This window comes from Neoarius graeffei, chromosome 13 (genome assembly GCF_027579695.1).
Source record: "Neoarius graeffei isolate fNeoGra1 chromosome 13, fNeoGra1.pri, whole genome shotgun sequence".
Taxonomy (NCBI): domain Eukaryota; kingdom Metazoa; phylum Chordata; class Actinopteri; order Siluriformes; family Ariidae; genus Neoarius; species Neoarius graeffei.
Window position 1 is genome coordinate 10,228,842 of NC_083581.1, and position 26,206 is coordinate 10,255,047.

General features: G+C 41.9%; 1 protein-coding gene across 2 annotated transcripts in view; it reads left to right on the forward strand.

The window, feature by feature from the left end:
* Positions 1-26,206, forward strand: part of LOC132896423 (serine/threonine-protein kinase Nek5) — a 186,335-nt gene that overhangs the window by 62,727 nt on the left and 97,402 nt on the right. Inside the window, exons 8-11 of one of the 2 annotated variants that reach the window (XM_060937239.1) lie at positions 91-145; positions 323-523; positions 4,257-4,335; positions 9,412-9,533. In XM_060937239.1, the coding sequence (XP_060793222.1) occupies positions 91-145; positions 323-523; positions 4,257-4,335; positions 9,412-9,533 (457 nt within the window). The remainder of the gene's footprint in view (positions 1-90; positions 146-322; positions 524-4,256; positions 4,336-9,411; positions 9,534-26,206) is intronic. The other variant, XM_060937240.1, reaches the window with a different exon arrangement.

Sequence of the window (26,206 nt, forward strand, 5' to 3'; positions counted from 1 at the left end):
AGACATTTGCAGCAGTTAAGATGAAAGACTAACTCTCTCTCTCTCTCTCTCTCTCTCCTCTGTATTTATATCTGTGTCTTTGCTCTGCAGAGATATCTGGTCTCTCGGCTGTGTCCTGTATGAGCTCTGTACACTCAGACATCCAGTGAGTACTATAGGACAAACCACTATTCACACCCAGAGTACAATAATTCAGAGTAATAAAAAAGAAATAACGTGAGCAATTCAAAACAGACTTTTAAAAAATTTTTATTTTTATCATTATTGGATCAGTGTGTTTACATTTACACATCTGTGATTCTGTGTCCATGTGCATTAACAGTTTGAAGGCAGCAGTTTGAGGCAGTTGATTGTGAGGATCTGTAGGGGGCACTACACTCCAATATCACAGAGTTACAGTGCTGAACTCAGGCTGCTGCTCTCACAGCTGTTTAAGGTCAGTCCACGAGACCGGCCCTCGGTCAACTCGCTGCTGAAACGGCCACTTCTGCACAAACACATCAGCAAGCACTTGGACCCACAGGTAACACACGCTAATAAACAGTGCTGTTGTGTTATATGAAGGGTTAATGTTCAATTACTGATGTTTTGGTGACCTATGGCCTGTTTCGGGATTCCTGTGGATTCTGCAAAAGTCTTAAAAGTTATTAAATTCACTGATCTAAAATTAAGGCCTTAATTGGTACACTGCAACCCCACTATAACGAACTCTTTTAATAAAACTTCACATATAATGAGCTAAGTTCATGTCTCCACCTTTAGTGATAATGAGTTGGAGTCTTCATTAAAAACATCACTGAGCCATGCATTCCTCTTCCCCCCCAGCGACAAACAACAAGACTGTCAGTGACGGTGTAGCTCACTCCAGCCCCGTCTAGTTCAGAAGGAATGATCTAAAGTGGGCCACCTTGTAAATGTTCCAAGCTATATACACTATCTCATCTCATCTCATTATCTCTAGCCGCTTTATCATGTACTACAGGGTCGCAGGCAAGCTGGAGCCTATCCCAGCTGACTACGGGTGAAAGGCGGGGTACACCCTGGACAAGTTGCCAGGTTATATACACTATATATAAGCTATATATAGAAGCTATATACACCTTAGCAATACACTGCAAAAAATGATATCTTAGCAAGTGAAAATATCTTGAAAATAGTTGAAACGATCTAGAATTTCCTATTAGAAGAATACAAGACACCAATTCTGAGATTATTAAACCTAGTTCTAGATTGCAACCAACTTATTCTAAGATGTCTTATCAAGTAAAAATATCTGTCCATGTAGCAAGATAATTTCACTTGTATTAAGTAATTTTCTCCTCAAATTTAGTTTTCAATTTTTTGCAGTGTACCTACCTACAGTGGCATGCAAAAGTTTGGGCACCTTTACTGAAAATAACTGTTACTGTGAATAGTTAAGTGAACAGAAGATGAACTGATCACCAAAAAGCATAAAGGTAAAGACGACACATTTCTTTTCAGCGTTTTCTGTAAGATTTGTGTATTATTTTTGTTTTGTACAACTGGAGAGTGAAAAAAGAAAAGGAACACCATGCGAAAGTTTGGGCACCCCAATACATTTGAGTCCCCAGGTAACTTTTACCAAGGTTCCAGACCTTAATAGCTTATTGAGCTGTGGCTTGTTCAAATTCTTCCTTAGGAAAGGTCAGATGATGCAGATTTCAAAGCTATATAAATTCTCTGACTCCTCAAACTTGTCCCTAAAATCAACAGCCATGGGCTCCTCTAAGCAACTCCCTTGCATTCTGAATAATAAAATAATTGATGCTCACAAAGCAGGAGAAGGCTACAAGAATGTTGCAAAGTGTTTTCATGTAGCTGTTTCGTCAGATTGTAATGTTATTAAGAAATGGCAGTTAACAGAAACAGTGGAGATCAAGGTGAGGTCTGGAAGATGAAGAAAACTTTCTGAAAGAACTGCTCGTTGGATTACTAGAAAGGCAAATAAAATCCCCTGTTTGACTGCAAAAGACCTTCAGAAAGATTTAGCAGACCCTGGAGTGGTGGTGCACCGTTCTACTATGCAGTGACACCTGAACAAATATGACCTTCATGGGAGAGTCGTCAGAAGAAAACCTTTCCTGCGTCCTAGCCACAAAATTCAGTGTCTGAAGTTTGCAAATGAACATCTAAATAAGCCTGATGCATTTTGGAAACAAGTCCTGTGGACTGATGAAATCAAAATAGAACTTTTTGGCCACAATGTGCAAAGGTATGTTTGGAGAAAAAAGGGTGCCAAATTCCAGGAAAAGAACACCTCTCCAACTCTGAAGCATGGATGTGGATTGATCATGCTTTGGGATTGTGTTGCAGCCAGTGGCACAGGGCACATTTCATTGGTCGAGGGAAACATGGATTCGAATAAATATCAGCAAATTCTGGAAGCAAACACCACACCATCTGTAAAAAAGTTGAAGTTAAAAAGAGGATGGGTCCTACAATAAGATGATGATCCAAAACACACCTCAAAATCTACAATGGAATACCCCAAGAGGCACAAGCTGAAGGTTTTGCCATGGCCCTCACAGTCCCCTGACCTAAACATCATTGAAAATCTGTGGATAGATCTCAAAAGAGCAGTGCATACAAGACAGCCCAAGAAACTTGTAGAACTGGAAGCCTTTTGCAAGGACAAGTGTGCGAAATCCCCCAGGTAAGAACTGAAAGATTATTAGCTGGCTACAAAAAGTGTTTACAACCTGTGATACTTGCCAAAGGGGGTGTTACTAGGTACTAACCATGCAGGGTACCCAAACGTTTGCTTCAGGACCTTTTCCTTTTTTGTCATTTTGAAAATGTAAAAGATGAAAATAAAAAATTGTTTTTGCTTAAAATATAAAGGGAGTGAGTCATCTTTAACTTTATGCCTTTTGGAGATCATTTAATCTTCAACTTGCTTAACTGTTCATAGTAACAGCAATTTTGACCAGGGGTGCTCAAACTTCTGCATACCACTGTATTTGCCAGAAGGAATCCAAAACAGCGAGGAATTGACCAAGAAGAAGCAATTTTTGTTGAACTGCTCAGTAAGGCTTAATTAGTCCATAACTTTATTAATAATTGTAATTAAGCAAATCTGGGTAGAAGTTATATGCACCCTAGGTACCCCTGCCTTCATGCCGGAAAGGATCAAAATCGGTGAAGAATTGAGGGAGAAGAAGCAATTTGTTTGGAAACTGCTTGTTAGGGCTTAATGACTCCATATCTTCATTATTAATTGCAATTATGCAAATTTGGGTAGAAGTTGTATGCACCCCAGGCAGACCCACCTTCCTGCCAAAAAGAATAAAAATTGGTGAAGAATTGAGAGAGAAAATACGATTTTCATGAAACGTGGATGACGCCGGACGGATGCTCGACAACAGAGGACGGACAATACATGATGGCATAAGCTCATTGCCTGTTGGCTGGATAAGCTAATAAGTAATCAAGTCTGCAGTCAAGTTAACAATATGTTTTAACACCATAAAACAAAGGCTTAACAAGCCTCACTTATGTGTCCATCACTAACAATTATTGAGAACGGTGATCATTGACTTCAAAAAAATCCCTAAAAAGATTTTATTTTATAAGCTAAAAGCATTTTTACTCAAGTCTTTACACTGTCAGCATTATTGTCAAGGCTACTTGTGAATGTAAGATACTCTCCATCTGTCAGAAAATGCAGGCCATAGATTCTTTCTGAGTGGCATTAAAAAGTCTTAGGAAGTCTTAAATCTAACCTCCCTTGTGTTAATTTAAAGCTGCAATTTTAATAAATAAAGTTGTTTGTATTCATTAAAATAGGTATAAATAACCTCAAAGACATGTAGGGCATGATAAAAAGCCTTAGCATAAGTGTATTAAGTTGCTGATAAATCCCATTTAGAAAACTGATTTCCAGTCTTCAAAGTTTGTGTTTGGATCCACTTTCTGTCAGTCATTTTATAGATACTCCACTCTATGGGCCACTGTAGATCCTGGGAATGGAGCTATATGAACATGGATGGCAATCATGTAAAGAGTAGCTAAATGGTGAAAACACAGAAATTGTCCACCATTAAAAACATGTCCCAACTCAAGAGAATGGCAAGACTTCACTAATATAAACTGAAGAGCAGGTGTTTCTATATTGCAACCCAGGACAGCTCATTATTGACCTCTGCTGGCAGGGAGAGACAATGTCCCAATGTCAGGGTGTGTGTGTGTGTGTGTGTGTGTGTGTGGTTGGGTTTCTGTCTCTGGTTGTGTTACAGTTCATGGAGGAGGAATTTAGTCACACAGTTCTGCACAGAGTCAAACCTGTAGCACGGCATGTGAACAAACACAGTGCAGGTATAAAACACTGTCCTATACACACACAGCACACATCCTCTACCCCAGTGGTGTCTAACCTACTCAATCCTTGTTCTAAATTAAAATCGGCTTCTGGACTGGAATTAATTTAAATCTAAAAATGAGCGAGTCTGTTACTCCATTAGGAGGGAAAATAGAGCAATGATCTCCGAGCCATAAACTTGGTTACTAACAAAGTTTGCTAATGATTGATACAGTAATTGTTTCTGGGCAAGTTTTTTTTTTTTTAAATTGCTTCTAAAGTGTAACCCTACAAAAGGTGTAAAAGCAGCTATATGTGGATATATAAAATATACTAGTGCATCTCAAACAATTAGAATATTGTGAAAAAGTTCAATATTTTCCATCAGTTATTTAAGAAAGTGAAAATATAATATATTCTAGACTCATTACACATGAGCTAAAATATTTCAAACATTTTTCTTTTTTAATTTTGATCATTATGACTTACAGCGCAAAAAAAAAATCTCAAAATATTAGAGCATTTCATTTCGAGTTTGAGTAAAGCAGTATAAATACTGCGTATCTCTTGGTCTAGTTCAGTACATGCACCCACAATCATGGAGAAGACTGCTGACTTGACAGTTGTCCAGAAGATGATCATCGACACCCTCCACAAGGAGGGTAAGCCAAAGAAGGTAATTGCTGAAAAGGCTGGCTGAAAAAGGTGCACAAGCAACAGGGATGACCGCAGCCTTGAGATGATTGTCAAGAAACATTGATTCAAGAAATTGGGAGAGCTTCACAAGGAGTAGACTGAGGCTGGTATCAGTGTATCAAGAGCCACCACGCACAGACGTCTCCAGGAAAGGGCCTATAGCTGTCGCATTCCTAATATCAAGCCAGTCCTGAACCAGAGAAAACATCAGAAGTGTCTTACCTGGGCTAAGGAGATAAAGAACTGGACTGTTGCTCAGTGGTCCAAAGTCCTCTTTTCAGATGAAAATAAATGTTGCATTTCATTTGGAAATCAAAGTCCTAGAGTCTGGAGGAAGAGTAGAGAGGCCCAGAATCCAGGGTGTTTGAAGTCCAGTGTGAGGTTTCTGCAGACTATGATGATTTGGGGTGCCGTGTCAACTGCTGGTGTTGGTCCACTGTGTTTTATCAAGTCCAAAGTCAACACAGCCATCTACCAGGAAATTTTAGAGCACTTCATGCTTCCATCTCTTGACAAGCTTTATGGACATGCTGATTTCCTTTTCCAGCAGGACTTAGCACCTGCTCACAGTGCCAACACTGTGAATGGTGTTTTCAGGGTGATGGGAAGTGTTGGGTTTGTGCCAAATGTTGGCGTTTCCTATGATGGCCAAAAAGTTCAATTCTGATCTCATCTGGACAGAGCATCTTCTTCCATGTGTTTGGGGAGTCTGTCACACACTGTTGGGCAAACTCCAAATGGTTTTCTTATTTTTTCTTTAAGCAGTGGCTTTTTTCTGGCTACTGTTCCTCTTTCTTGGAGTGTACACCTTACAGCGGTCCTATGGACAGATATTCCCATCTCCATTGTGGATCTTTACAGCTCTTTCGGTGCTATCTTTGGTGGCTTTGTTGCATCTCTGACTAATGCCCTCCTTGCCTAATCTGTGAATTTTGGTGGGTGGCCTTCTCTTGTAAGGTTTATAGTGGTGCCATTTTCTTTCCATTTTGCTGTTGGTGCTCTGTGGGATATTCATAGTTTGGGATATTTTTTTTATGACGCAACTCTGATCTATACTTCTCCACAACTTTGTCTCTGACCTGTTTGGAGTGCTTCTTGGTTTTTATGTTTCTTGCTTAGTAGTGTAGCAGAGTCAGGGTCCTTCCAGGACAGGTTGATTTATACAGACATCATGTGACAGGTCATGTGACACTTTGATTGCACACAGGTGGATTTTAATCAACTAATTAAGTGACTTATGAAGTGAATTGATTGGACCAGCTCTTATTTAGGGGTTTCATATGAAAGGCTGACTGGAAAAGGTGCACAAGCAACAGGGATGACCACAGTCTTGAGAGGATTATCAAGAAAAGTCAATTCAAGAACTTGGAAGAGCTTCACAAGGAGTGGACTGAGGCTGGTGTAAGTGCATCAAGAGCCACTATGCACAGACATCTTCAAGAAAGGGGCTACAACTGTCACATTCCTAATATCAAGCCACTCCTAAACCAGAGGCAATGTCAGAAGTGTCTTACCTGGGCTAAAGAGAAAAAGCACTGGACTGTTGCTCAGTGGTCCAAAATCCTCTTTTCAGATGAAAGTAAATTTTGCATTTCATTTGGAAATCAAGGTCCTAGAGTCTGGAGGAAGAGTGGAGAGGCACAGTTTTTGAAGTCCAGTGTGACGTTTCCACAGTCTGTGATGATTTGGGGTGCCATGCCATCTTCTGGTGTTGGTCCACTGTGTTTTATCAAGCCCAAAGTCAACTCAGCTATCTACCAGAAGATTTTAGAGCACTTCATACTTCCATCTGCTGACAGGCTTTATGGGGATGTCAGTTTCCTTTTCCAGCAGGATGTAGCACCTGCCCACAACACCAAAACTGTTACCAAATGGTTTACTGACCATGATATTACTGAGCTTGATTGGCCAGCCAACTCCTCTGACCTGAACCAGCCCTGAATCAGAGAATCTATGGGCTATTGTCAAGAGAAAAATAAAAAACACCCGACCCAAAAATACAGATGAGCTGAAGGCCACTATCAAAGCAACCTGGGCTTCCATAACACCTCTGCAGTGCCATATGCTGATTGCCTCCATGCCACGCCCCATTGATGCAGTAATTCATGGTAAAGGAGCCCCAACCAAGTACTGAGTGTATAAATGAACATACTTTTCAGAAGTTGGACATTTCTGTACTGTAAATACTTTTTTGATTGATCGTAGGAAAACTCTAATAATTTTGAGAGACTGGATTTCTGATTCTTATGGGTTACAAGCCATAATCATCAAAATTAAAACAAAAAAAGGCTTGAAATATTTCACTTTATATTTAATGAATAGGGCGGCACGGTGGTGTAGTGGTTAGCGCTGTCGCCTCACAGCAAGAAGGTCCTGGGTTCGAGCCCCGGGGCCGGCGAGGGCCTTTCTGTGTGGAGTTTGCATGTTCTCCGCGTGGGTTTCCTCCGGGTGCTCTGTTTTCCCCCACAGTCCAAAGACATGCAGGTTAGGTTAACTGGTGACTCTAAATTGACCGTAGGTGTGAGTGTGAATGGTTGTCTGTGTCTATGTGTCAGCCCTGTGATGACCTGGCGACTTGTCCAGGGTGTACCCCGCCTTTCGCCCGTAGTCAGCTGGGATAGGCTCCAGCTTGCCTGCGACCCTGTAGAAGGATAAAGCGGCTAGAGATGATGAGATTTAATGAATATAGAAGATATAAAAGTTTACCTTTTTAAATTAAATTACAAAAAAAGAGAACTTTTACACAATATTCTTATTGCTTGAGCTGCACTAGTATGGACCTAATCTGTTAAATGGATATTTGGTCCAACCTACTATACTTGGAAGTGTACTGTGGCCCAATAACTAAAATTAGTTTGACACCTCTATTCTACACTTCAAAACCAGTATTTTTGTTATAATCCAGGTTTATTTGTACTATTTCATGTCAGCACTCAGTTCCCCATGAGTACAGTGGTGCTTGAAAGTTTGTGAACCCTTTAGAATTTTCTATATTTCTGCATAAATATGACCTAAAACATCATCAGTTTTTCACACAAGTCCTAAAAGTAGATAAAGAGAACCCAGTTAAACAAATGAGACAAAAATATGATACTTGGTCATTTATTTATTGAGGAAAATGATCCAATATTACATGTCTGTGAGTGGCAAAAGTATGTGAACCGCTAGGATTATCAGTTAATTTGAAGATGAAATTAGAGTCAGGTGTTTTCAATCAATGGGATGACAATCAGGTGTGAATGGGCACCCTGTTTTATTTACAGAACATGGATCTATCAAAGTCTGATCTTCACAACATATGTTTGTGGAACAACAATGGTGTGCATGGCAGGGTTGCAAGGAGAAAGCCACTGCTCTACAAAAAGAACATTGCTGCTCGTCTGCAGTTTGCTAAAGATCATGTGGACAAGCCAGAAGGCTATTGGAAAAATGTTTTGTGGACGGATGAGACCAAAATAGAACTTTTTGGTTTAAATGAGAAGTGTTATGTTTGGAGAAAGGAAAACACTGCATTTCAGCATAAGAACCTTATCCCGTCTGTGAAACATGGTGGTGGTAGTATCATGGTTTGGGCCTGTTTTGCTGCATCTGGGCCAGGACGGCTTGCCATCATTGATGGAACAATGAATTCTGAATTATACCAGCGAATTCTAAAGGAAAATGTCAGGACATTTGTCCATGAACTGAATCTCAAGAGAAGGTGGGTCATGCATCAAGACAACAACCCTAAGCGCACAAGTCATTCTACCAAAGAATGGTTAAAGAAGAATAAAGTTAATGTTTTGGAATGGCCAAGTCAAAGTCCTGACCTTAATCCAATCAAAATGTTGTGGAAGGACCTGAAGCGAGCAGTTCATATGAGGAAACCCACCAACATCCCAGAGTTGAAGCTGTTGTGTATGGAGGAATGGGCTAAAATTCCTCCAAGCTGGTGTGCAAGACTGATGAACAGTTACCGAAAACGTTTAGTTGCAGTTATTGCTGTACAAGGGAGTCACACCAGATTCCGGTACTTAAAGCAAAGGTTCACATACTTATGCCACTCACAGATATGTAATATTGGATCATTGTCCTCAATAAATTGTACCGGCTTTCCTGTCAAAAGGATGACTTTAATGAAGTAAAATGTAAAGTGGAATAACTGTTATGAACACAAAGTTGATTTTCCAATAATTATATATCCTGGAATGTTTTATGTACCTTATATGGATTATAATTTTTAATTTAGCACAGAACATCCCTCCAACCTTTTTTGTTCATAGTTATATATAGTGTGGCTAAGTTAGTTCCTGTTCTTCCTGCCATTATAACAACTATAAACAGGCATTCCCTCACCATATCTCTCTCTCTGTCTGTCTGTCTGTCTGTCTCTCTCTCTCTCTGTCGGTGTCAAAAAGAAGTATCCAAAGTTACACCAAAGCCTGGTCCAGCAGTAAACCCTGAACATCCACTGAGCAAGTTACCTCCGAGACCAGAGCGCAGATGTACAGTAGTCAAGCCTTGGGGCACACGGAGTAAAGTATGGTTCTTCTTCTTCCTCCATGTTTTCACTTTGTGGTTAAAATCCAGTCTAATATCAGGGAATTGTGTGTGGATATGAGCAGTGTGTCAATTTTAACTTCACACTGTCCAGGATGTAGGCATTAAAAAATCCAAATAGTGTTCTGTATTATTCACAAAACCCCTCAAACTGAGTCAGGTTTTTTTTTTTTTGGTCATACATATTTAACTTATGTGTTTGAACACTTTGGCCAGGTCCCAGTTGACTTTAATGAGAGATTACTCTAGGGAGCAGGTAGACATCTTGTCTGGTGACCATATGCAGTATTTTCTGAACAATTTGTACAAACTAGACCAGTCTCTTGCATTTAGTATAATACTTTAGCAACATTGTTTATTATAGTGGTCATGTTCATATCCGAGTTTGGTCCAAATCTAACTTTTTGGGAATGGTGGAATCTCAGTGATGGACTTCTACTAGGGATGCCTCGATACCGAAAATTGTATTGGGTATTCATCCAATACTCCAATGCTTATTTACTCATACTCAGAAAAATGTTCTGATACCAACATACGATACCATGTGATACTATGCAACATAAGGTTAGTTCATGTTTTGGCAATAATGAGCACATGTCAGAAAATGACAGTGAGCTCGACGAATTCCATGATTAATGACATCATGGAAAAAGCTATCTCATACATCTCATTTGAACCATTTGTTTTCCTCCATCTAGTGTAGAAACACAATATCAGGCTTATTGACATGAAACAAAAGCAGATCCATCACAGTTTGTTTAATTTTATCTTCACATGTCTGTTTTCACACAGATATAATCTTTTTTGTCAATTATTTATGCCAGGTAGTTTTGTATTATTATCTCATCTCATCATCTCTAGCTGCTTTATCCTGTTCTACAGGGTCGCAGGCAAGCTGGAGCCTATACCAGATGACTACGGGCAAAAGGCGGGGTACACCCTGGACAAGTCTCCAGGTCATCACAGGGCTAGTTTTGTATTATTTAACAGTTCAATTGGGCATCTAATTATATATTTAATAGGGGCATTTTTGACACTGTCCAAATGAAATTCTACATTTTAATGTACTCTTTGCATTATTTGTAGTGATGAGGCATTCTGTTTCATCTGCACACATCATGCCTTTTCTTGCCATTATGAAACTTGAATAACAAATAACGAGCCAAGTAGAAGCAATCGCGTTATTGCTACCTGAATAAGAGTAGGAAGTAGGGATGAAACATAACACAAATATATTATTCAGTTTTTGGCCAGGCTCCCACCTGAACTGATAATCACATAATCAGTTTTTCTTTGGCTAATCAGACACAAGGTACACCACCCCTCTTGCCAGAGCAGTTGGGGGTTAGGTGCCTTGCTGAAGGGCACTTCAGCCAGTTCTGTTGGTCCAGGGAATCAAACCAGCAACCTTTTGGTTCCAATGCTGTTTCTCTAACCATTAGGCCATGTCTTTCCAACATTCAGACTGAACTGATAATGTGTTCTAAAAGGGTACAAATACAGCCATGCATATACAAAGACGTAAGTAGGAGCTGGACTATTAGGGTATTTTTCCAGTTTCACAGGGAATGTGGTTAGAACTTGAGGTGTGCATTGGGTCTGAGATCGTTTAGAGCACAATTTTTACTTTTGAAGAGTATGACGCACACGGTATTAAGACCTTGTTCTTTAAAGTGTTAGTCTGATGAAAATGACATTGTAAAATCTGAGCAGGAGGGTGGAGCACAGAAGCACGGCAGGCCAGAACTGAGTTTTTATAAGTCTTTATTTTCTCACTTTTCAACGTTCAACATTCACTCTCCCAGCTACACACACACGCACACCAGTGTTCGGGTTGGGGGAGAGCTCCCTTTCTCTGCTCTCCCTCTCCTCTTATAGGGCGTGGTCACTGGGGAAGACACACAAACACAGGTTAATTTCCATCAAGTGCAGTGATTCTACCACTTACCTTCCCTGACTCCGCCCTCCATTCACAGACCGACGCTTGACCACGCCCCCGCTGCCACAGACATAATCCCTGAAAATTATACCTTCTAAAACTAGACATGTTAAATAGTTTACTTTCTAAATTGTATTTTAATATGAGACCGGGATCATGTTCTATATAGCTGGTAAAGTTTGGCTCTTTGAGTCTGCCATTACACAAATGCATTCCTGGTAAGTTATTGTTGATTCAAAGGAAGTAATGGCATATGTGCAATGCTTAAAAGTTCACAGCATTTCTGACTTTGTCTGCTTTGCAAAGTGTAGCACATTTTTTTTTTTAATTTCAAAACAAAATTAAAACCAAAGCATGCCTCCTAAGAGGTGTGTTGTTCAAGGCTGTTCAAGTGTAGCTGATAAAAAAAAAAGAGGAATTTTGATCCATTAGCCCAAAGTCGGCAGGACACTTATGGAATGAATGGGTTTGATTTGTATGGACAGGACATTTTGGTGTCTGCGCCACACATTTTGAAAAAGATAAATTTGTGAGGCAGATTCACACAGAAGAATTTGAGCGACATCTGGTACACGAAGCAGTGCCTACGATCTGGAATCAAAAGTCAGAAGCGCCATCCCAAAGAGCTCACCGGACAGTAAGTGTCAAGCTTGTGTTAGGCACTTTCAGTGCTGGAGCCAGCAGAAGCGGGTGACGCGTTGCGCCATATGCAATGTGTGCAGCGAGCGCACAGCAGCTAGGAATTTGTTTGGGTTAACCTCTAAAACTAAGTTGCTCATAAATCTACAACCTTTTCTGGTTCTAACAGTACCAATTAGGACCATGTAGACCATTTCTATTTTGTGCTACATTAGGTAGGTGGGGGGGTCAGCATGCAGTTAGCGTTATTGATTTTTACTAAAATCACGTATCTCTGCAACCTTAAAAGATTTTTACAATGACACTCTCTCATTCAAGTACTTTTGCAACTGTCACTCCAGACTTTACTAGACAGCCATTGTCATCAAGTACACCTCTAATTTAGTCAGTGCGTTTACATGCACATACCTGTAGAGAGAATCGAATTTCTGCCGTTGCTCGACTGAAATCGAAGTTCAAAATGCCATGTTGACTGTCAGTGCGTTTACATGCACATCCAAATCGAGCTGCTGTTGGTAATCGAGCAAAGGGTCCCAGCAGGGGTGCCAGAGAAATCCAATCCTACATGCACACAAGGAAATCGAGCTATTGTGAGGTACATTGTGCACCCGAGCCACAGGTGGCGCTACATGCCCCATCGTGTTGGTACACTTCCGGTTGTCGTCATGAAGAAGAGCTATTCAAGAGTATAAACAAAGTTATCAGTTCCGTGTTCACAAGTTCCATGCTCAAGCTGTTAGGCTTGCTCTAACAGACTGTATGGCTACAAACTGTCCTGCGCAGACCACTGTTTTGTAAGACAACTTATTTTGCACAATTGTATATTTTTCTAAAGTCCATTTTTTGCTTAAAAAAAAAAATTTTTTTTTTTGCTTACAATTTAACTTATGTCTTAATAAACACAAAAAGTTCAATTGTTTTGTTTTTATTGACATTCTTCAGATGTTGGACATATATATATATATATATATATATATATATATATATATATATATATATATACACACACACACAAATACAATGACTTGTTTATGTACACAATTCACAGCTATGCAACAGCTGTACAGATGTATTTGATGATACAGTAAGTGAGCTAAATTTTAACAGTGCAAACAATGCCACAAAAAGAAAAGATTCATAATTCGTTGTCATGCCGACCAAGGCTGTTGTATTTCCCGCTTGTGGTCTCGTCACTCGTCACTTCCGGAAGGGGCAGTGCTGAATTAAGTAGCTCGAATACGTAGCTCAATAGGGTATACATGCACTAAGTAGCTCGGCAGAAATTGCATAATCTAGGTCGTGTAGCTCGATTCCGAGAAATCAAGTTCGGTTCAATTTCAGCCGAATTAAGGTGTATACATGGCATTTTGAACTTCGATTTCAGTCGAGCAACGGCAGAAATTCGATTCTCTCTATGTGCATGTAAACGCACTGTGTGATAACTGCCCAACTCTGAAATCAGACAAGAAAGTTCTGCGGTCCAAAATTAAAAGGCTTGAATGTAAAGTAAAAGAAAAGGAAACACAAATCTAAGTCAATCTAAGCAACTGGGTGAATACATTTAAAACTATGGCTGATTCTCCAATAACTGTTTTAGCAGGCACATATACAAGTTTTATTTCTTTATTTGTGCTATTTTTTATTTCGTTTATTTAATCTGACTTCAAATCCATTGCATTCCTAAGAATGGTGTGCCTAAGGGCCTGGTCCCACAACACCGATAACTATACTGATAACTATAAGTACAACTATAATGATAGTGTAGCAGCAGGGGCGTGGCCAAGTGTCAGTTTGTGAATGGAGGGCAGGGTAGGGGGAAGGTGAGTGGCAAAGTGAAGTCAGTATACCTGTTGTCGATTAATTTTGTGTTTGTGTGTTTTGCAGTGAAGACGGAAGGTAGAAAAGGAGAGAGAGAGTGATGAGAGGGGAGCTCTCCCAGTGAGAACACGTGTGTGTGTGTGTGTGTGTGTGTGTGTGTGTGCGCCAAGTAAAGCTGAAAAGCAAAATTAAAAAAATAAAGTTGTGTGTGAACATCATCTCCCGTCTGCCATGCTTCAGTATTCCACCCACGTCAGGGAAATACTACAGTGGTGCCGAAACCCTGCATACTGAAGAGAACCACCAATTGAGTCCTCCCCATTTAAGGACTTGATCCATGCCCTCGCTACCGTCCAACAGAACCAGCATCAAGCGCTGATCACCCTTCGGAAGGAGCAGGAACAATAGTTTGAAACCTTGACACTGGCTCAGCAGGAAGACTGCCAGGTGTTGCGGCACCTGCTTGTGTCGGCGGGGTCCTCGACTGCCACCACAATAGAACCCCCCCACGTCATCCTTACCAAGATGGGGCTGCATGACAATCCGGAAGACTTAATCACGCTTTTTGAGCAAGCGGCCGAAGTGTGGGGGTGGCCGGTTGAGCAGCGCGCGGCGCACCTACTACCACTACTGACTGTGGAGGCGCAGCTTGCCACGTGGCAGCTCCCCGCCGACAGCTGACTCATCTATGAGAACCTGAAGTGAGCCATCCTGCAGCATGTCAGCCACTCTCCAGAACAACACTGCCAGCGCTTCCGGACGCTCACTTTGGAGGAGGTTGGCCAGCCGTTTGCGTTCGGCCAACAGCTCCGGGATGCCTGCCGACGGTGGCTGAGGGTGGATGACCATGACGCCGAGGGGATCATTGACCTGGTGACAGTGGAGCAGTTCATCGAATGGCTTCCAGAAGGAACAGCGGAGTGGGTCCAGTGTCACTGCCCAGCATTGCTGGATCAAGCCATCGAGCTGGCGAAGGACCATCTGGTGGCTGTTCCGGTGGCAGGTGGACACATCACCTCTTCTTGTCCCCGTCCCGTTCCCCCACCGCAGAGGTGGGAGCCAGCTCCCCCCAGCCGGCCTGCTGCATCTGCGGTGTCCTCCCGTCTGTCCCTTCTGTGTCTGCCCTCCCCAGGTGAGTGACATCCATAACGCCGGTGCAGAGGTGAAGCCTGGGCTGGTGTGCTGGCGTTGCGTGGAACCTGGGCATCTCCAGGGTTAGTGTTCCGCGATGGAGGTGGGAGCTGTGGTCCGGATCCCCGACACACCAGAGACTGCCCCCGATTGGGCCAGAGCGTATCGTATACTGGTGAGTGTTCAAGGGGATACATATGACATGTTGCTGGATTCTGGCTGTAATCAGACCTCAATCCACCACAACCTGGTGCAAAGTGAGGCATTGGGGAGAGCACAAGTGGTGAAAGTTCTGTGTGTGCACGGGGATGTTCAAAATTATCCACTAGTGTTCCTCCAAATTCTATTTCGGGGAGAAAAACATAGAATAAAGATGGCAGTTAACCCGCATCTTATCCACCCGCTGATCCTGGGGACTGATTGGTTAGGGTTCAGGGAATTAATGGAGCATATAGTAGGGGGTGGGTCCTATGATAATACGTCACTGGTGGATCCTGGTGTGGCATTGACTGGGGAAATTGTCACAGAGCTGTCTATGTCAGCACAGCGTCAGTGCGATGTGAGGAGTGAGGAGCAGCTTACCCCTCCTCCCTCTCTCGGGGATTCCCTTGAGGATTTCCCATTAGAGCAGTCGCGAGATGAGACTCTGCATCATGCGTTTGATCAAGTGGGAGTAATCGTTGGTCAAACTCTCCAACCAGATGTGACACCCTCCTTCCCGTACTTTGCTATTATTAAGGATAGGCTGTATCAAGTGACGCAGGACACTCAAACTGGTGAACAGATAACCCAGTTGTTAATCCCAAACAGCCGTAGGGAACTCGTATTCCATGCAGCTGACTTTAATCCAATGGCTGGACACTTAGGACAAGATAAGACACTAGCCCGAATAATGGTCCGGTTCTGTTGGCCAGGGATTCATAGGGATGTTCGTTGGTGGTGTGTGGCATGCCGTGAATGCCAACTAGTAAATCCCGCAGCCACTCCAAAGGCATCTTTGCGCCCTCTCCCTCTAATTGAGACCCCCTTCAAGACAACTGGTATGGATCTCGTCGGGCCATTAGATCGGTCAGCACAAGGATATCGCTTTATTTTAGTTCTGGTGGACTATGCAACATGATACCCGGAAGTGGTGCCTCTCCGCAAAATATTTTGGCACGTAGTATTGCGGAGGCGCTCTTCTGCGTTATCTCCAGAGTCGGGATTCCGACTCAAAATAATTCGTTTTTTCTTTTGTTTCAGACATGTAAAAAATTTTACATTTTACAATTTTACATGTCTGAAACAAAAGAAAAAACTAATTATTTTGATTTAAGAAGAAGATATAATGAACGTAATATATTTATTAAACGGGATTCCGACTGTTACCAGCAACAAGTCCAGAAGCCAGGGTATGGGGTTGTGTCAGTGCCCTTGGCAAAAGTAACTTACACTTCTATGATGGAGCATTAATGCAGAAATTACACAGATTTTTGGAGCAACATATGCTGCCTTCAAGATGGCATCTTTTCCAGGGAGATTTCAACAAGATATAAAACCACATTCTGCACACATTACAAAGGTGTGGCTGTGGAAGAAGAGGGTGCCTGTCTCCTCTGTCCACAATAGAGAATGTGTGGAGAATTTAGAAATGAAAAATATGACAACGACAACCCCGTAATGTTGCACACCTTAAGACCTGTTTGCAGGAAGAATGGGACAAAATAACATGTGAATAACAGGCACCTCACCCCCAGCTGCTCTGGGTATGTGTGTGTGTTCACTGCTTCATATGGGTTGAATGCAGAGAGGAAAGTATATATGTGACAAATAAAGTTGTTCTTCTTCTTTACTACCTAGACAAGGCCATCCCACAAAATGAGACAGAGAATTAAAGATCTGCTGATATAATAATGACTTTTATATCTGGCCTGAAAGAGACAAATGTCTGGCCCGCACCGACCCACTGGCACTAACACACCTGTCATAACATGAGAAATAAAGTGCGCACTGCTTTACATTATTTTGACCTTACCCCGCACCGTACACTTGACCTTTGACCTACACTGGCATAGAGCGCATGTAGATATAAAAGACATAAATCAAGGCCTACTGCGTGCACACCACCTAAGCCGCCTGCCATCTAAGTGAAATATTGTAAGTAAGGCACATTTATAATAACGTTAATGGTCCTAAACAAAGAACGACATGGCCTGCACAAAAAAGCACAAAGTGGACCAGGAAAACCGTCAGTTCAAGTCTGACCGGAATGACCAATTTTGTTTAATTTTACCAGACTATGCCAATGCTAAACCAACATGCGTGATGTGCATGCAGGCCGTAGCTGTCTGCAAAGCAGAAAATCTAAAATGGCACTTTAACACTATGCATTCTGCCAGTTTCAATGCCAACTACCCTGCAAAATCAGATCAGTGCAAACAAAAAAATAGCAAACATGATAGCGTCATACAAGCACTCCATTTCTATTATGTGAAAATCAACATCGGCATGAGAGAGCACACCAGCTGCATCAGGCATGTTTCATGGAAGCAAGCTAAAGCTAAGAAACCATTCGCCGATGCTGAGTTGATTAAAAAATGTGCAATTGATATGGTTGAAGAAGTTTTAAGTCATAATGAGAAAAACAAGAAAATGGTTGTGGAACTACTAAAGCAGGTGCCATTGTTGGCTAACATGGTGACAAGAAGGGTAGAAGTTTTAGTGGAGGAGTGTTTTTCCAGTCTACTTACCGATTTGAAGAAAGCAGAAACCATATCACTAGCCATAGACTTGTCCTGTGACTGAACTGATATGGAACAATTATCTGTGTTTGGAAGATTTTTTTGATGAGCATGTTTTCTGGGTAGAGCTCCTTTTGTTTCCTTCTTCTGTCTGGGCACATAACTGGGAAAATCATCTTTAAAGAGTTGACACAGTTCTTCGAAAAGAATGGCAAAATCATGTCCGTTGTCACTGACAGGGCTCTGTCGATGATGGGACCACACAAGAGCTTGGTAAGCAAGCTTGCCACCATTAACCCAGCACTCTTGACATTTCACTGCATTATTCACAAATCAGTGTTGTGTGCTAAACTGTGTGGAGAAATGAAAAAGGCAATGGATACTGTGATGAGACTGGTTAATTTTTTTCAGGAGAGCTCAAGTCTACAACATCACCTATTCAGAACATTGCTGGAGGAAATGTCAGTGGAGCACAAGGATCTTTTGCTACATAATGATGTTTGCTGGATGAGTAAAGGCCATGTGTTGGAAAGGGTGTGCAACCTGCATGATGAGCTTGTATAATTTCTATTCAGCCTGCAGAGCCAAAAAGCCCATGAATTTCAGAGGTTTTTAAGTGACAACAAAGTGATGGCACATGTTCTCTTTTTGTGTGACATCATGTCTCATCTGAATCAGCTTAATCTGCAATTATAAGCCAGGAACCACACTATCTCAGACATGTAAGAAGTGTTTCAGTCAAAGTTGAAACTTCTGGAGAGAGACATTCAAGTGAGAAAGTTTCACTTTCCACATCTGCAAGAGCACTGTGAGAAGAAAAAAAATGCGGGAGGATCACGTAATGAAGGATTTAATGACCAGGCTGGCAAAAAAATTCAAAGAAAGATTTGAAAGCTCCCATAAACTCTCAGGCGACATCCTCCTCTTCCTGAGACAGCTGTTCTCCATTTCGGCTGACCACCAGTGGACTGCAGAGGCCAAAAGGCTGGTGCCTTCTATAGATGTGGCATCTCTTCAGATGGAGGTCTTGGAGATGGGAATATCTGACCTGCTCCAAGCACAACACAAGGACGTTGGAGTGAGTGACTTTTGGATCAGTGTGGTTACCCAGGCTTGATTCCGAAACATGAGCGCTATTGCAGTGCACCTACTCACAATGTTCCCCTCCACACACATTTGTGAGTCATCATTTTCTTCAATGAACTCTATCAAGAACCAGGACAGAAACAAACTCTCCAGTGCACATCTTGGCCAGTGCCTCAGGATTGCCACAACAGAATACAGAAGGATTGCCTCATTCCATCGCTCGCACTTCTCTCACTGACTGGTGAGTGAACAACATCCATTTATTTATTTATTTTTCAAAATAATAATAATAATAATAATGAGTTGTGTTTTTGTGATATACCTTTTATTTTAAAAGTGAGAAACTGACAGTCTCTCTCTCTCTCTCTGTGTCTGTCTCACACAGTCTCACTTGAGGTGAATGGTTTTAGAGATGCTGCTGAAAGCTGTTTTTGTGGAAAGCTGTTTGGACATATTGGAGATGGGTACATTAAAATGCTTTTGACTTGAGTCAGATACAAAATGTGTTTAAATGCCAGGGTGTTTATTGTTCAGTGTTGGTGGCTGTGGAAATGTATAAAAGGACATTTAAATAATTAAATGGTTGTCTTTGGACTTATTTTGTTTTCAAGAATGCTTTTTTTCTTATATTCTTGTCTGACCCTTTGAGAAGCCCAGGCCTAAATTATTACTTTTACAAACTACTACTACTACTAATAATAATAATAACAGGAGCAGCAACAACATCATCTGCACATAAAGCAACTTTTACTGTCACAATGGAAAAAAATCCCAAACATTTTGGCCCTTGGCTTGGCACACTTCACATACTTTTGTCCTTGGGGAAAACTAATTGGGGGACCCTGGTCTAAACCTTGAGTTTTGTACCTTAGACCACTTGGCCACCTGGAAACTTTAGAGTAGCTATTTTTTTTAATTTTTCACTTAATTTCAAACACAATAATCATATGGGCGGCACGGTGGTGTAGTGGTTAGCGCTGTCGCCTCACAGCAAGAAGGTCCTGGGTTCGAGCCCCGGGGCCGGCGAGGGCCTTTCTGTGTGGAGTTTGCATGTTCTCCCCGTGTCCGCGTGGGTTTCCTCCGGGTGCTCCGGTTTCCCCCACAGTCCAAAGACATGCAGGTTAGGTTAACTGGCGACTCTAAATTGACCGTAGGTGTGAATGTGAGTGTGAATGGTTGTCTGTGTCTATGTGTCAGCCCTGTGATGACCTGGCGACTTGTCCAGGGTGTACCCCGCCTTTCGCCCGTAGTCAGCTGGGATAGGCTCCAGCTTGCCTGCGACCCTGTAGAAGGATAAAGCGGCTAGAGATAATGAGATGAGATGAATAATCATATGCTCTGACATGAAACAGTCAAAAAAAGTCACAATTTGGATTTAAATAAGCAAATGCTTAAGAGCCTATGATTGTGTGTGTGTGTGTATATATATATATATATATATATATTTGTGTGTGTGTGTGTGTGTGTATGTGTGTGTTAGTAAAAAAATCCACAGTATTTTTTAAAAAGCAAATTAAAAAATAAGTGCTGGATAAAAACCCATCAATCTTATGTAAATAAAATACAAATTTCATTGTCCTGTGGTCAAGTGTTTATGAGATACATTGCCTTGCACTTATGATCAGAATGCCTGTGGAGGTACATGTTCGTCATTTGTACATACGGACATCATACGGTCGCAAAAGCCATCAAAAATCAGGTCGATGCATTACCATATTCTCTTAAGTATGGCGCTTCGCTCCGCATGCTTTGCATGCAAGGAGCTCCACTAAAACTGCTGTGATTAGTATGTTTCAGCTAGCAACAATTCTTATACAATTAACCATAACTGATGCAGTGAGTATGCATAAGTAGGGCATCAAGATGATCAGGCAGGTCTGGAGAGCAGGAATATCTCAGGCATGACATGTAGCTCGACAGAGAGAGAGAAAGAAGTGCTCTTGAGAACAGAGAGTTGGTCGACTCCTCATACATCAACAACTTCTTTCAAATGTATTGATTTACTTAAAGGTTCACACTATCAGTCCCAATCTAATTTTTTTGCAAATCTGATCTTCCTGCTTGCCTGTCCATATTATATATTGCAAGTGATCAGATTTGATCTGTGTCTATGTGGCAGTCCTCATTTTTCAGTCTTATTCACACTGGTTGCTATAGTAATGACATTTCCCCTGGCAGTTGTAATGACTTTGTATACAAAAGTAGAAGTTGACATGAACAAACCAAAATGGAGAGGAATAAAATGGACTTGCTTATTTACTGCTTGGCAATGTGGAGTTCATGTGATTTTTGTCTGTTCAGACTTGCGACAGTACATATCATCAGATTCCAATTGGATATGGATATAAATCACATTTTGACAGGCTTAAACCACACTCACAACCTGCCGTATGTGCTACTACGGGCAGTCTATGGTAAAAATTTGGCAAAACTGTGCTTGAGACCTGCGCAACACTTGCATGTGTTCAGCGCCGTGGAAGGTCGCAGACTGGCCGTGGAGACTTTTGGTCCTGCACATGCAAATTCTACGGGTCTTGTGAAAAATCAAGAACGCATACATTACGTACGGGACCCATACTTCTTTTGTATGCCTGAACCAAGCCAGCAGCATGGCTAATAGGGGCTTTTTGCAATGACAGTAAGACGCATGAGTGACACACAGTCATTGTACGAGTGATGTGCCTCAGAAATACTACACAAGTATTCCACACTTGCTATTTGTGCAGCCCCCAAGACAGAAGTATATCTCACTTTCTACCCCATGTGTGGCGTGCACGTAGCACACGCGACCCGCACGCGACACGAGGGGCAAGACTCTGGATATATATATATATTGGGAAAGGAACCGATTATGTAGTGTGTAGCATTGTAGAAGGGAAGAAGACCACCTCATTTGCTGTTTTTATTTGCGTATATGTTAATTTACCATGCAAACGTCAAATAATAAAACATAAGTATAAGGGAATAACACATTTTATTACATTGTAAAAAATCCCAACTAAAAAGCCCAACAGTTTGAGCACTGAAACACACTTTCAAATTTTTCCCACAAAATATCCAATGTTCTTCAGTCAAAAGACAGATGCAGAATGCTGCAGACATGCTTTTATACGCACTCCTGGCTTGCGTTACGTGCAAGTCTTGAGTGATTGTCACGTGCTAATCACGTGCGTCACACATGCTTCACAAGTGTGGCCCGGACTCCTAGCGCAAGAAACTGGTAAAATGCAAGTCACACGCACTGAATACATGCGTCAGACATATGCTTTCCATGGGCTAACAGCCAGTGGCGGAACAACTGCACACAAGGCCCCGGGGCAACGGTTGGACTTACGAAGGGGCAGTTTGGGCTGGTTTTGGCAGGCTTTCTTAATGCAGCCAGGATCATTCTAAGGCAGTGGAAAAGTACAATTATGCCCTGTCACAAGGACTGGATTGAACTCATGACAAGTACAGCCTCTTATGAATTAATGCTAGCCAAAGTAAGAGACTCGGTGTCAAAATTCAGTGATATGTGGGGAAGCTTCCTAACATATATAGAAGGTGGGGATCAGTGATAAAGGTAATGATTCAAGGCATATCAGGATGTGTGTCAGGGGCAGGGGGGACTCAGTGGCAGAACAACTGCACACAAGGCCCCGGGGCAAAACACCAATCAGCCCCCCCCACATGGCGAAATTGCAAACAAACAAATTAGAAGGCTTGCGGCATATAGGCCTACTCAGGCAACAAAAAGCAGTTTTTAAGAACGTAGCCTTTGGACCTCCTAGCCATGGCGAAATTGCAAACAAACAGAAGGCCTGCGGCATATAATCAGGCTATATTAGAACAGAACTTGCTCAAAGTCATCTCATCTCATTATCTCTAGCCGCTTTATCCTGTTCTACAGGGTCGCAGGCAAGCTGGAGCTTATCCCAGCTGACTATGGGCGAAAGGCAGGGTACACCCTGGACAAGTCGCCAGGTCATCACAGAGCTGACACATAGACACAGACAACCATTCACACTCACACCTACAGTCAATTTAGAGTCACCAGTTAACCTAACCTGCATGTCTTTGGACTGTGGGGGAAACCGGAGCACCCGGAGGAAACCCACGCGGACAACATGCAAACTCCGCACAGAAAGGCCCTTGCCGGCCACGGGGCTCGAATCCGGACCTTCTTGCTGTGAGGCGACAGCGCTAACCACTACACCACCGTGCCGCCAACTTGCTCAAAGTTTTTTTTATTATTATTATTTTATTTATCATTTTTTATAGGCCTACATAGCCTGTATTTTCCATTCATTTTTTATTATGTTCCAAATAGACACTAAACAACAACAAAAAAAAATCCAGCAATCATGAATGATACACCCTCATTGTGTAAGCACATCTTCAACTACAAAGCCGACACGGAAACCTGCGTTCGTCATTAAAAAGGCATTCGACGCGCCTTGCGCTCCGCAAAGTCGTTGACTATTTGAGGGATGTTAAGCGCTCTTGCTCGCTCATTCTCAATTGATAAAATGGCCAATCCACAGAGTCTCTCTTGACCCATTGTGCTCCTGAGATAATTTTTTATCAATTTTAATTTGGAGAAAGAGCGCTCTGCTGTCGCAACTGAGACGGAGAGAGTGAGAAAAAGCAAGAAGGCCATGCACACCTCACTAAATGTAGAAGTTACTGCTGGATGATCTACTACCAGCAACCTGGCCAGGCTAAGCACAGATGTGTGTCTCGCTATCTGCTCCTTGAAACAAGCCCTAAATGACATTAGTTGACCAGGAAAGCTGGAGTCAATATCCCGACTATAGTGATCACACAGTCGACGGGCCACTTCGTACAGCTCCTCGTCCTTGGTATGCTGGAGCGTATTTGGATGAATAGCCTCAAACAAATGAGCAGTCTAATTTAAACTGACAAACCTTTGTGACAGCTGCTGAATGATTACATCAAGGCATGCATAGAATGCATTCACCCAAAAATAATGTTCTGCATCGGAAAGCCGACTGTCTTCGCTAAGGTGATCAAAGTGGCGCTTCACTTTTTTCAACCTGATGGCTACGAATTGTGTTTGACTGCCCCATTTCACAGCCAATGCCAGAGTGGAAGCCTTTGCCTCATCAAACTGCTCCCTGTACTCCTGTAGAGTTTGTACAGCATTCTGTAATAATGCAGACGTTTTGAGGAGATCAATGGTCTTCTCCGACAGTAACTTTGAGATGGCATTAGTGCACTCCAAAATCTTTGTATGAAGGCTGATTAAAAATATGAACTGAAATTTAGTAATGGCCTGTTAGGGTTTTGCTGGGATGATAATCCAGCAACCCCCCACTAGGCCACCAGGGGGATGACGCAAATGTAGAGGCGTGAGGCAGAAGTAGAAAAGTATCAAAAAGTTTATTTACAATATATACAGTCCAAAAAGAAATAATCCAAAACACTCAGAAGGTGAAGGGAAAAATAAAAAAAATATCCAAAAGTTCAAAGTCAAAACAAAAGCCAAAAAACCAGAAAAGAAAAGGCAAAAATACCAACGCTCAGAAGATCCAAAAAACAGTAAATGCTAAGTCCAAAAAGTCCAAAAAGCAAAGCAAAGTGCAAAACCAAAAAGACAAAGGCAAGGAACACGGTACAGAGGTAACTGGAGCTAAACATAACAGCACAAAGACTCCGTGGCAAGAGGACTGAACTCAGGGGTATAAATACACAAACTAATTAAGGACAGGGCAGGGCAGGAAACAGGCAATAAGACAAACACAGAACACAGTGGCGACCTCTAGAGGCCAAAACAAACATGACCAAACAAAGGAAATAACAGCGGCCTCTAGAGGCCAAAACAGTCCCAGTCCTAACATGGCCTTTTTAAGTGCATCTGCCTCATCTCGTTCATTCGTTTTCTCGCTTGTAAGTGAGAGCTTGTCGAGAGCTTTAATGACATCTCCATATCTGTACTTTAATGCAACAAGCGCATTGTAGTGGGAGGACCAGCGGGTTGGGCAGAGGCATTTCAAGGTTATGTCCCTGCTCTCTGGGCTCAGTTAGTCACCAATGCCCATCTCTTAACACTGTTGGCAAAAAAGTTTTACAGTTGTTCAACCACATCATAAAACTGTCTAATCTCTGGGATAGTTTTGACAGAATCGTTCAGTACCAAATTCAGACAATGAGCCGCACAGTGCACATACAAAGCAAGGGGCTCCCGCTCCGCTATTCTCGCTTGAACACCAGAATAAATTCCGCTCATGTTCACTGCGCCGTCATAACCCTGTCCACGGCATCTGGAGAGATCTAAGCCATTCCCTTCAATGCAGCTAATAATTCGGCCCTCCAGTTCAGAAGCGGATGCGCTCACAGTTATCTTGAATCCAAGACTATCCTGATATCTGTAGCAACACCCATTTCGTCTCAATCAATTAAAACATACCTGAAGACCTGGCTCAGATGATCGCGCTTTGCTACGTCTTGAGTGGTGTCCATAATGATGGAATAAAATGGAGATGCATTTATTTCATGGACTATGTTGCTCTTTTTTTTGTCATTAAAATTTTTATTTTGTTTTTTATAATTCAATTACAAAAAAGAACAAACACACATTTAAGAACAAAAACACACACATCGGCAGCAACACAGAACATGACAACTCTCCTCAATAACCTATTCACAGACATATTAATGCACATACAGTGGGGCAAAAAAGTATTTAGTCAGTCACCAATTGTGCAAGTTCTCCCACTTAAAAAGATGAGAGAGGCCTGTAATTTTCATCATAGGTATACCTCAACTATGAGAGACAAAATGAGAAAAAAAAATCCAGAAAAATCACAGTCTGATTTTTAAAGAATTTATTTGCAAATTATGGTGGAAAATAAGTATTTGGTCAATAACAAAAGTTCATCTCAATACTTTGTTATATACCCTTTGTTGGCAATGACAGAGGTCAAACGTTTTCTGTAAGTCTTCACGAGGTTTTCACACACTGTTGCTGGTATTTTGGCCCATTCCTCCATGCAGATCTCCTCCAGAGCAGTGATGTTTTGGGGCTGTCGCTGGGCAACATGGACTTTCAACTCCCTCCAAAGATTTTCTATGGGGTTGAGATCTGGAGACTGGCTAGGCCACTCCAGGACCTTGAAATGCTTCTTACGAAGCCACTCCTTCGTTGCCTGGGCAGTGTGTTTGGGATCATTGTCATGCTGAAAGACCCAGCCACGTTTCATCTTCAATGCCCTTGCTGATGGAAGGAGGTTTTCACTCAAAATCTCACGATACATGGCCCCATTCATTCTTTCCTTTACACGGATCAGTCATCCTGGTCCCTTTGCAGAAAAACAGCCC